The sequence below is a fragment of the Tilletiaria anomala genome (assembly GCF_000711695.1).
Source record: "Tilletiaria anomala UBC 951 chromosome Unknown K437scaffold_4, whole genome shotgun sequence".
Taxonomy (NCBI): Eukaryota; Fungi; Basidiomycota; class Exobasidiomycetes; order Georgefischeriales; family Tilletiariaceae; genus Tilletiaria; species Tilletiaria anomala.
The window spans coordinates 136,580-148,530 of record NW_013547018.1 but is presented as its reverse complement, the minus strand read 5'-3'; the positions used below and the strand labels follow the sequence as shown (position 1 = coordinate 148,530).

General features: G+C 56.4%; 4 protein-coding genes across 4 annotated transcripts; 2 read left to right on the top strand and 2 right to left on the bottom strand.

The window, feature by feature from the left end:
• Positions 1–391: 391 nt before the first annotated feature.
• Positions 392–1,356, top strand: K437DRAFT_292538 (translational machinery component). The gene is made up of 2 exons (XM_013390483.1): positions 392–1,184; positions 1,247–1,356. The coding sequence occupies exons 1-2, from the start codon at positions 497–499 to the stop codon at positions 1,252–1,254; spliced, it is 696 nt and encodes a 231-aa protein (XP_013245937.1). The 5' UTR covers positions 392–496; the 3' UTR covers positions 1,255–1,356.
• K437DRAFT_271885 (uncharacterized protein) lies at positions 1,320–4,633 on the bottom strand. Its single transcript, XM_013390482.1, has 5 exons — positions 4,215–4,633; positions 3,936–4,075; positions 3,115–3,844; positions 2,753–3,021; positions 1,320–2,670 (listed from the first exon to the last, which is right to left on the bottom strand). The coding sequence occupies exons 1-5, from the start codon at positions 4,336–4,338 to the stop codon at positions 1,387–1,389; spliced, it is 2,547 nt and encodes an 848-aa protein (XP_013245936.1). The 5' UTR covers positions 4,339–4,633; the 3' UTR covers positions 1,320–1,386.
• Positions 4,634–5,607: 974 nt separating this feature from the next.
• Positions 5,608–7,245, bottom strand: K437DRAFT_266030 (uncharacterized protein; the record flags this gene model as incomplete). Its single annotated transcript, XM_013390481.1, has 2 exons — positions 5,608–6,780; positions 6,841–7,245. 2 exons carry the CDS (start codon positions 7,243–7,245, stop codon positions 5,608–5,610), a joined length of 1,578 nt encoding a protein of 525 aa, XP_013245935.1.
• Positions 7,246–9,687: 2,442 nt separating this feature from the next.
• On the top strand, positions 9,688–11,884 carry K437DRAFT_253421 (uncharacterized protein). The gene is made up of 2 exons (XM_013390480.1): positions 9,688–9,856; positions 9,927–11,884. The coding sequence occupies exons 1-2, from the start codon at positions 9,750–9,752 to the stop codon at positions 11,878–11,880; spliced, it is 2,061 nt and encodes a 686-aa protein (XP_013245934.1). The 5' UTR covers positions 9,688–9,749; the 3' UTR covers positions 11,881–11,884.
• Positions 11,885–11,951: the final 67 nt, after the last annotated feature.

Genomic DNA, 11,951 nt, shown 5'->3' with positions numbered 1-11,951 from the left:
TACCGTACGCGCAGCAACCGCCTGCGGCGACACCGCAAAGCTTGATACGAATGTCACGTGTCATAAACATATGCAGGACTACATAGTGTCACAGCCTTGAGCCCTTGACGCCTAACCTAAGCCGCTGCTGGCACATCAAGGTATACATTCATGTTTAAGCTCGGCAACCTCGGCTGCTGCAATCAGCAGCACTCGGCAGCGTGAGGGGGTGATGCCACAGTTTGAGACTGTAAAAGCCTCCCGACGTACGATGGCGAAATGGCAGACTGCTGTATCCACGGAGCGCTGCCCTGTTAGGGTTATTTGCAAAGCCAACAACAAGAATACAAAAAATCGACCACCTCCGCGTCGATGACCTTCATGCGATTGCCCCTTCTTCTTGTCGTCGATCGCCAGGCCATGGACGAGTTTCCTCCACGTGCAGAATCAGAAGAAGGAACTGAGATTAATAACTTCTTGTACCAGTGAAGGTGCGCATTCCATCCTTCCTGTCATCATGCTGCGTAGCATCTTCCAATCTTCATCCTACGCCGTGCGGCCTCGGCTCGGCTTGGAGCGCTGTTCGTGTCATCGCGATCTTCCTGCACGCGCTTCAAGCAGCACAAGCATTGGCGCAAGCACGCCCTCAAGAGTACACAGGAGTCCATCCGCAAGCAGGCGTGCGGATGAATCATCACCAACCAGCGCAGAAGGGTCAAGCAGTGGCTCAGACGCCTCGCCCGCACCGCGTTCCGAGACTCCGGCTGCCACATCATCAGCATCCGAATCACGTCTGCCCGGCTTGGGCGGCTTTTTCAACCCTTACCGAGCGCGAGCGAAGTTGCCTGAACACAAGATCCACGTACACGCATCGCCTAATAACACCATAATTACCGTCACCACGCCCGAAGGTAACCCGCTCTTCTCGTCCAGCGGCGGGACAGCCGGGTTCCGCAAAGGCGCCAGGAGCGGGTACGAAGCAGGCTACCGCGCCAGCTTCCAGGCGTTCCGCGAGATCCAGCAGCACCGCGAGCAGTGGAGGGTCAGCGGGATCGAGGTGCTTTTCAAGGGCTTTGGGCAGGGCAGGGAGGCATTCTTCCGCGCGCTCATCGCGGCCGAGGGGTCGAAGACCAGAGAGTTGGTACGAAGAGTGACAGATGCAACGAGTATCAAGATTGGCGGTGTCCGGCCCAAGAAGCGGAGAAGTAAGTTTAGCCCGCAGCATCCATCGCCTAATTGCAAGTTATGCTGACATGCCCTCACAAAGTGCTATGATGTCGTGGCAGACGGTGTCAACCCCACACGACTGTTGCAATACATCGATGAACATGACAATGTCTCAAAAGCTTTGATACTAGAATAATATGCATAACGTACAAGCATCCAAATGTTGGCCACATCGTGATCTCAGACCAACGCGGGAGTTGCTCTCGGTGTCGCCCGCGGCGTCGCTGATCTGACCGAGCGTGCGGGTGTAGATCGAGCTGCTGCCGTCTGCTTGATCTGTTGTTGTGAGCGCGGTGTAGACTGCACGCTCGGGCTCTGCGTTTGGCGGACGGCTGCAGCTGCATCCGAGTTGGACGCAGCCACGCCCGTCTGCGCAGGTGGAGGAATGACAGCAGGCTCTACCACCTCGATATCCCATAGCCTGTCTTTGGCTGTCACGTGAATGTCGCCATATGCCTCCTCTTGCTTGAGCTTGATGCAGTCCTTCGTGCCCAGCGCGAGCATCTCGAAGAAGAAAGCCGCTGCTGCCCTGCGCGACGAGTTCTCCGAGACTTTCTCAAAGCTCAACATCTTCTCTGCTATCGGTTCAGCTCCCCCAGCTGCCTGTGCGGCTGCCTCTGCTTCTTCCTCTGCGCTGGGCATCAGCTGCGACCGTACAACACTGAGTGCACGTACGGTGTTCCTGCTCCATCCTGCTGTCGAATTCTGCGATACTTGTGTGCTCGCTGCAGCAGCGGCCGCAGACCGGAACTGTGCGTCATGCGCTCCTGCTGCTGCTCCCTCGAAGCCGCCGAGTGGGTTGGACGCTGTTGCGCTCCAGCCGTCCAGATCAAGCTCCGGCGTAGACAATCTGCTAAGAGCGGGGAGCTGGCCTAATTCTGCCATGAGATCCGTCGGACCAGTCTTGCCTCGAGCAGAGCGTCTCAATGCAGTCTGCTCCCCTCCTTCAGCTGCTCCTCTCGCTGCCGCTGCTGTATCGTCGCCCTCACGCCTAAAGTGGTCCGGCATGTCTTCCAGCGGAGGCAACTCGTCGTTGTACACATACGGCGTATCTTCAAGCGGCGGTAGCTCGCTGTACGAGTCGTAACCTCCGTCGCCGCCGCGCGACATAGTTGTGCCGTCGCCCGTGAAGCCAGCACCGAGACCGAGGGAGTCGCGCCGCGCCGTGCGACTGTCGTCGCGCCGCCCCACTTCGCTCAGCAGGTCTTCGTCTTCCTCTCCTCCTCCTGTGCGTCTCCGCTTCGCTGGCGGAGCGCCCTCTGCATCAAGCTCTGCCTCTCGTTGGCGAATGGCGTCGAGGTCGAACGTGAAGAGCGACTGCAGCTCCGGTGCTAGGTTCGTCGGGCCGACATACACCGTTCGTTGGTCTTTCGGAAGAACGAGTTCAGGGAGGTAATAGGCGATAGGATCGCGCTCGATGTTCTGGAAATGGAGAGCCTCGGGATCGGCAGGCAAGAACTCTCCCTGCGAAATATGCAAAGCGAAAAGCATACTTAATCAGCTGATCAAGCGCAACTTCAATGCAAACAGGTGTGCACCAACTCACCGGCTTGACAATGCCATCCGGTCTTTTGAATTGCGCAACAGACTGCACCAAGCTTTGACTCTTGTTTTTGCCCGCTGCGGTCTGCATCTCGATGACCGAATCGATGAGCGGCCCTTTTTGTCCCGCCTTCGTACCGTGCGTCTTCGTAGCGAGAAACATGCGCTTTGAAGCAGCCTCCTTCATCTTTCCGAGTGTATTTGGTGTAACATTTTGCAGGAGAGCCATTGTGTCGTCCCCTACTTGCGTAGCAGGTGTGACAGAACGCGCAACTATGTGTCGGAAGGGAAAAAAGAGAGAAGTCAGGATTTGGTACTTAGCATGCGCTACGCTGTGTCTCGCGACTTTGAGCGATGAGCACTCACGCCTTTGACCCATGCTCATTTCTACACCCGCACCAGACTCCTCGATGTAGAAATCAGGCAAGTCCTCCATCAGCGGCAACTCGTCATAATCATATGGCGGCCCGTCTTCAAGTGGCGGGAGCTCATCGTTGCGCCAACCATCGCTGATGATGCTTGCACGATCATTCTCAGAACCAACCCCGAGCAACGAGCCAAGACTGCGCTTTGCCATAGGCGCAGCATCGCGGCCGACGCCGATGCTCAGCGAATCATCGATAAAGCCAGCCGAGTCTTCTCGCACCGGGACACCGTCCGCATCGACCAGCCTTCCCTCTGCGTCTTTGAGCTGGCTTGGATGGGCGTCATCCAGGTCCAACCCGAGATCGAGCGCACCACCGTCGGGATCAAAGTCCTGGCTGTTAATCCCGTCGCCGAGAAAGCCGTAGCCGGCGCCCATACCGAGGTCGTCGTCATAAATGCCAAAGTCGTTACGCGGGAGCGTGATATCGCTCTCCTTGGCGGTATGGGCACCACGTCCACTGCTGACCGGCGTACCATCGCGGTCTTTGCGCGATTGTTGACCTGCCGCCTGCGGTGCATTGAGCTCAAGTTCCAGGTCCCAGTTCTGTAGGAATGGATCGGGAAGCATGAGGTCGAACTCTGTGCGCATGTCCGGCATGGTGATAGCAGCTTTGGACGCAGTCAACTGATGTGCGTTCAAATCGACGTTCGTTGTGCCGGTGCGGAAAGCCTGAAAAGAAACGGAAGAGCAAGACGGACGGCAAAGGTCAATCACCTTCTGCACTGAGGCATTGGCTTGCAACTCGTCCACGTCAACTCACCATCTTGATCTTGAGAATCGCCTCGTTGCAATCCTCCAGTAGATATCGTGCCTTGCGCGAATAGATGCGAACGACACCAAGAAGGAGCTGCCCACTAAGACGAAGAGCCATCGGCATGCCCTTTTCGGCAACAATTGCGCCTGAGCGCAGACAAGACAAAGGAGTGCTCCCCATGTGTCAGAAACGCCTGACTGCACAGAATAAGCTGGCCCAGAAGAAACAGTTTCGTTCCTCGAAGTGGAAACACGACGCGGGATTCGCAATGCCTTTTGCACTCACCTACACTCTTTTCGATGTTGGTCTGCAAGAACTGCGTCTTGCTGATCTTTCGCTCCCAGTGAGCTGCCAGCCATACGCGAGCCAGTGGCCCGCGCTTGGAAAGAATGGAATCTGAGTAGAACATGATGCTCTGGTTGCGTCCTTGGCGAGTTCAGGTGGTTGCCGAGTTCAGGTCGCGGGCCACGAAGCGGCCTGCTCGAGGTGGAGATGGATGCTGGATAGAAAGAGCGTACCCTCAATGAGGACAGGGCCGACTGCGGCTTTAAATATGGTGGATACGGCGCTGCGGGTTTCCCAGGCGTGCAGCCTCTGAATATTCGAGATTTCAAGCGAGTGCAGATTGCAGCGAGGGCGCAGATGGACGAACGAAAGGCAAGGTCCAAACGCGTGAGGGTATGGACCTATCCCGTCAAACAACGGGCATGCCAGGGTGAGCAATGAGACAGAGGACTGGAAGGGAGGGGAGGACGACATTTGAGCAGCGAGACGCGTCGGGTGAAGCCCAGGAGAGACGCGTCGAGAGTTTACAATACGCGTAACCCTAAGTCAACACATCTTAATCTGCAACTTGAACCTTGTCCCAGATGCTACCGCCAGCTGCTTCCATCGATGAACCTTTTGGTAAATGGTAGTGGCGTGCCATCCACAGGCGCGCTCCGCTTCGAATCGCGAAGGCCGCTATCACCCTACCCAGACCCGCATATTTGACCTAGGACAGCACTGGATACACACCCGCGTGACTAGGCACAATCTCGCTCTCTCGTCTTTGTCACTTTTCTGTCGCTCGTATTTGCCTATAGGAAGCGACATCGGAAAGTGCAAACCGTCCTAAATTCCAAAAGTTCTGCTAATTTACATCGCCGCTGCTATCTGCGGATAGAGACAATAAAACCGCGAGGCCACCTTGTTGTAGACGAGCCCCAACAAAGCTTTCCATGTACATATACGCGAGTGGGAGAACGGGGAAGAGTGGACGAGGTGGGGTGGTAGGGTGGCGAAAAGGGGTAGAAGATAAACAATTGGAATCGCGAGCAAGCAAGCGCACGCCCCAGCCGACACACCTCCCCGCCTTAGTACGCGCTTGAAGATAAGACGCTGAGCGCACGAGAGCTAGGGGGTGGCGCGACGAGGCTGTCCGCGCAAATGGTGCGAGCGCTACCCGAAGGGAGGCGGTGAAAGAGGGGAAACAGGAACGACGAGCGGGTTGCGAGAGAAAACGATGTGTCGAGGTCCAGTGGTGGATAGGGCTCCGATGGAGCGCGTTGGAAGAAGGGGAAAAGATGTTAAGCGTCTAATGGTGGGTTGGGGTTTGAGATTAGCAAAGCTGGATGCTGAGTGTGGCATGCGAAGCCGTGTTGAGGGAGCAAGTTGTGCGATTGGTGTTGTCGAACGCTCACCGCGACCTGGCGCTCCTGGCGTCAGAGGTGAAACCCTCGTCGGCGGTGACAGCGCCATCCATACTCGAGGTGGTGACGCCTCCCTGGCTCGTATAGCCGCCATCGTCGCTCGTGCGCGGTGCGTCGCCTTTGCTGCTGGTCACACAAACCATGGGAAAGGCACCCTCCTGGCCGTTGCTCATCTTTCCGAGCGCCCAGCCGTCGTCATAGAGCCGGACAACCGTGACGACATCGTCTGGCTCGAGCGTCAGCTCATCGTTTAACGACGCCGTGTACGGGTAAATGGCGACAACTGTGTCTTGTGGACGGATCTCATGACCAGAGTACTGGTCCTTGACCATTGGCACCGTCGTCCCGCGTCCGTCACTGCTGGTCGCGTTACTCATCTGGCTAAGAGGCCGGTCTTCCGAGTCCTTGCTGCCAGCCGCGGCTGCACCTACGCCGATGGCACCTTCCGCCACGCCAACGCCTGCACCGCCTGCAGCGGCGCCAAAGGGAGATGGTCCTCCGTCGGATGAAAGCATCTTTTGCGGAGGGCTGCTTGCGTTGCCCGTGTCCGTCGATGCCTTCCAGCCGGAAACGCCAGCCTTCTCGCTCGGCTCGTTATGGGTATAGATCGCGCCGCCGGCACCTGCGGCGCTGGTAATCTTCTCGGGGTCGCGAGAGCGCCTTCGGCGGGCAAAGACAAGAGCAGCGAGAAGGACACCTAGCAAAAGCGCACCAACGACAGAGCCTACAATGACGCCTGCAAGCTGACCGCCTGAGAGGCCACTCTGTGTGGCATCACCGGAGGACGCAGCCGCAGCATTTGTGGACGACGGTACGACGGAGGTGGCAGAGGCGCCAATGTTGGTCTGCACGCTCATGGTTGGGCGGATCGCAGCGGCCAGCGGGTGGCCGAACATAGAGCACTGGCTTAAGTCCGTTTTGCTGTCGTAGCAGCAAGGAGAGACCGGTTTATTTCCGGAAGGGTCGCAGTATTCGCAGAGTTGGTTGTTAACTTCAGGACCCCAGCCGCAGTTGCCTTCGTTCTCGATACCCAATACACAGGTCTGGTTGTTGGTCGAGGTCAGGCTAGTCCAGTCAGTGCAGGCAGCAAAGTCCTTGCGAAGGTTGTATGTGCGGGTCTGCTTCTGTGTCGATGTGAGCGCATCATTTGGCGAGCAGATCTGAGCAGAAAGGAAGGGTAAGTCTGCAGGCCACATCGGGGATGGTTGCAGCATGCTCACTTGCGGGTTGTTGATCAGTGACGACTCAGAATTAGAGTACTGGAAGCAGGTGTCTCGGCACACCATGATTGGGTCCGCCTTGTTTGCGATGTTGCAGCCAGCAGAGTAGCTGATCTGGCTGAACTGGCCGCACAAGATCGTACGTTGGTACTGCAGGGCGGCATTGTTGGCGTTTGTGCTGTTGCACTGCAGCTGACGCTGGAACTTGGTCGCGTGGTACCGTGTTGGATCGGAGAAGTACTGATCGAATTGCTCATCGAAGGATTGAACGTCGGTGACGCCTGAAATCCATGGCCAAGCTTCGGACAGATTTTGCGGGTTGATGTACGCGTCTTGGAAGGAAGGGCATTGTTGTGATCCCTTGAGCGAGACACATGTCTGCCCCTCATTCGACTGCTGGGCCATGACTACCGCTGAAGCTACAGCGACCACGCCGCTCGCGACTAGGGAATAAGAAACTCTCATCTTAATAGAAGAAGGACTTGGTTGCAGCTTCGGCCAACGATGGACGCAGATGGAAGTGAGCTGGATCCAAGGGCCAGATGGGCGGATGAGGCACGCCAAGGTGGGTATATCAGCGAGTCGAGCGTGGCAGCCAGCAGAGAAAATTGGCTCTATCCTCTGCACGATCGTGAGGCGCTGTCATAAACAGCTCAACGAGACTAATGGAGAAGATGCAACAGGTGCGGATGCGACCGGGCAATGGTTTTGGTGATGATGGTGAAGGCTGCTGCTAATGGGGTCCACATTAGGAGGTGGGCGGGAGGCGAAACCTGGTGGAGGAATGTCGACGAGACGCGACACAGCGAGGGGTGTGTCCGTCCCTGCAGCGCGGAGGCAGCCCACTGCAGCCTGGTCTCTGCATTCGGCCAATTTGACTGGTCTGCCACGTGCGTCGATGCAGGCAGTGTGTTTGTCCTGTAAGGATGGCACTGGAACGGCGACTACTTTAATTTGTGTCGCAACATGTTTGTGTATGTTTCATACTGTCGAAATGCTGAATCTCACAAATTCCACATTTTTCAAGTCTTCCCAAACGTATGGCCCCCCGATTGTAACAGTTCGACAGTTTCACATCACCTCAAAAATCCGGATCTTCCTCCAAGCTCCTTCACCGTTCCAGGCTTCAAGCCTAAAGACTCCAGAACCATTCCCACCTCAGTCTCTGGGCACTTGTTGTTTCATGCACTCTGCAGCACGGCTACAGCCAGCCAAACCCACTTGAGCCTTTGCCCTTTGGAGCTTGGGCATTGTGGCATAGACTGGCCAACCGACAGCCGCACTGGTCAGTCAGCCAAGGTGAGCCAGAGTAGGCCATAGCCTGCCAGTCCAGGTCAGAGAGGGCATTGGCCAGACCGCCGAGCAGTAAACGAAAAGTACATTACCGTTACTGCTTTATCCTGTGTTTTGACTGTGCCCATCGCTACTTGATCTACTACCATAGATTTGCCAGGCATTGACGCAGTGCGCAGGCTAGAGACACTTATGTAAAGTATATACCTAGCATTCCCGTGATTAGTACCGCCTGGATTTACAGATCCGTCGTGCCTGGCCCATAAAGCACCGGCCCCAAGCTATAAGCTGTACACTTGGGCAGTGCGCTAGGCTACACTATACACCACCAGGCATTCGCCACGATGCACCTACGAGTATCACGTGGCTGGCCTATCCTGGCATGACTGCAAGAGTGACGAGAGTTGATCAGTCAATCATTAATTCTAGATGTGTACAAACAGGAGTCATTAGTTATAAGCATGGTACTACACGAGACTCACTGCGCTTGTGAGATTGTGCACAGAGGGCAAAGATCAGGGGCTGAACAGGGTGGCAAGGCTGACTATGATCCGTTGTTATTGCTAGCCGCCCAGCAGCAAGGGGTTTGAGTTTGGCATGCAGTTGGCCAAGTGCCACCACGCCCGCCAGGGGCCCAAGGGCCATGTGGAGCTGTGCGCCGTCAGCGTAGCCGCAGTCGCGCGCATATGTAACACACATGTCCAGCATTTCGCCTGTAAAACCATCCACACGCGCTTCGCACCATCGGCGGACGGCTTTACACATGCACCGTTTTCTTTCGATCTAGTTGGACTGCTCACACGTACATACCCTAACGAGGCGCTTGAACTCGGAAGTCAAGCATGGCGGAGCGATGAAGCTTGCAACGCCACATGGTGATGCAGGGTGTCGAAGCGAAGACGAAGAGTAAAAAACACAGCCCTACTGCAGTCAGTAGGTCCACAGCGGGTCAGGCGGTCTGGTCTTAGGTCTTCCGTCCCTCCTCAATCCAATTCTGAGGTCAAGCGTCCGTATCACTGTCGGATCTCAAATCTCGCAATCCAACGCATGGTATTTTAGCAGGTCACGGCTACCGTTAAACCCTGGAAGAGCATCGGTCTGTTCCAGCTCCAATACATGTAAGGACGTCGGTGAAGCTGACCAGTTCAGAATGGTATGGTATATGTAGGCTTGTAACACTATACTCTTTGCATGGCAAGCTCACTATCTGAAAATTGTATGGCATGGCAACCCCTTTTCTTCTATCGTTGTACGTGTACAAAGGTGGGAGACAGAGACAACATGAGGAGACAACCTAAGGCAAGATGATGTGAGGCTAAGGTACCTCGTTTAAGTCGTTTCGCGGATGACGCGAGTCGCGACGCGAAATCTGGTCCCGCGCGACGCGTTCCGCCGCGAGCTGGGAGTCGTGTGTTCGCGCCGCGCCCGCATGTGGACTGTCGAGGAATCCCAATTCGAGTCTGGCGACCTCTTGCGAGCCGCCGACACACGCTTCCCCTGGTCAATCTACTTCTTTGTCCTCGACCCTGCTTCTGCATCCATCATATTACGTCGTGCATCCACACTTTCATTGGCCCAGCCTACCGACTATCAAGCCGAGCAAGACTGTGATGATGATGATGACTGATGGCAGCAGCCGGAATGTCTCGGCGAGAACACCAAAAAGGACGCTTCTTGATGACGATGAAGATCTGGTGGTCACACCTCGTTCTGTTCGCGAGAAGTGAGTGAGCAACTAGAGCGAATGATTGAGGATAAGCAAAGTGCTGACCGCCTGGACTCTCGATCTTCAGTTCCCTTGCCGCCGCGAGCACGCAAAAGATCCCTATCACACATGACAGCATTGCTCAATTTTCAGCCCCGAGAGAAGCAAAGAAGGTCAAGACCCATCACGAACCCGACGGCTCGTTCCTATCCACCTTAGAAGGGCCATACAGTTATGTCCCTCGCACTCGCCGAAATATCACCCGGACGGACTCTTCATCTTCCAACCCCTTCCATCCAGAGTCCAAGGTCCCGCTGAGAGAGGAAGTGCGCTTAAAAGCACAGAATGCAGAGCTGCCGCCATTGAAGTGCTTTCCAAGCCCTCAGCTGGAGCTCCCTGATCACTACAAGGCACTGGAGCAGCTACATGCCGCCATCGAGACAGCGCTCGTCCAGCATTTTGCGACGAGCAGCAATCTCGGACCCATGGAGACGTCTGTCTCGAAGGACGGCGTCAAAAACATCACGCTCCCCAAGGTACTGACGTACTCGGAGCTCACTCAGCTGGTCCGACAGCGTCGTCCGTTGGGAAAGACTCAATTTGCTCAGCTTGCATGGCTTTGGTCGGGCGGGAAGGCCGAGATGTTTGACCCGAAGCGCAGCAAGGAGCTCGAAGAACAGGTCAAAGAGGTTCGTGGCCTTGGCTTTGTCGTTCGCAAGGTAAAGGCGATAGACGCAAAAACCAGGAAGGATGCGTGGGATCTGGGTCTTGGAGTCGAGCTCTCGCTCCACCGCCCGAAACGAGAACAGACGCCGCCTCTCCAGGTCGGCTATCTCACAGCCGGCCCAAGAGCAGACACACCCTCGTCACCGGTACAGTCGTCGCCCTCCACCTTTACCAGCTCACCACCTACAACTCCGAGCAAACCTGCACGTATCCGCACGCACACGCGCCCGGAGCTGCCCTCATCGCCTGCTATTGCCGACTCGCCCCCTTCGACCCCAAGCAAGCTTTCGCGAGTGCGCACGCGCGCACGACTGCCGAGCAACACGGATTGGACGCCAGGCAGCGGGTTCGATAGCAGCGTGAACCGGGACCAGATGAGCATCAGCACCATGTGGAACAACGGCATCGAGCTTCGCAAGCAAGAGGTTGCTCGGCGCCTCAGGGAAAGAGCAGCGCAGCATTATGAGGCGTTCGTACGCTCTCAAGACGATTCACAAGAGGACAGTGATGCGACAGTGGAGGAAATGTTCATTCAAGATCACACCGCGCTGCCTTCGACTCCGCCAGCGACACCTCGCAAGCCGTCCCACACTGCCGTCGTTGGGCACGGCGGTCTTCTGACGCCCTCCGCCACACGGTCCCCCTCTCACAAACCCGGCAGCCGCAGAGTGATGAAAGTCGGCGACGCAACGCAGCTTCCATCGCTAGAATTCTGGCCGGCTGATTTCAATATTGAGCACATCCCACCTGTTCCTCAGGCGGCGCTGCCCTCTCTCCGGGAAGAGCGCTCGATCAAGGTTCCCAGCTTAAACCTCAAACTTGCACAGAGCTCGAGCCCCGATGCAGAGGCGAAAGCGCGACCCACAGCACCGGTGTCCACGGCCGGGATGACCCCAGCAGAGCGAGAGAGTGCTATGCGTGCTCGAATCGAAGCGAAGGCGGGACTGAAGGGTCCGACGACCAGCTTGCAGATGATGCAGGAGCACAAAGACAAGGCGATTCTATCACGCTTGCCAAGAGTGGGGCAGGTGCTCGTTGGATTCTTCCCGCAAAAGACCCACGGCCCAGCTGGACGCTACGAGAAGAAGAAGGCGCACGAGGTCATTGCAGTAGTGAAACAGGCGCTAGGTCGCACGACGGAGGACGACGCTCAGCGAGCTATCGAGATGGTTCGTAAGGCTGCGCCAGGCTTTCTGGCTGTCGAGACGGTGCCTGGCCAGGGTGCGATTTATGCACGGATAGGCCGGCCGGCGATGTCGTCACAGGAGCTTCAAACGGCGCTCAGGAAGGCGAGCTCTGGAGAGTTAGCCATGTAGCATATGTGCGCTCAAAAACATATCTTTTCGCACCAAAAGTACTTTGCGAGTTCGCCTGAGACATCTACAAT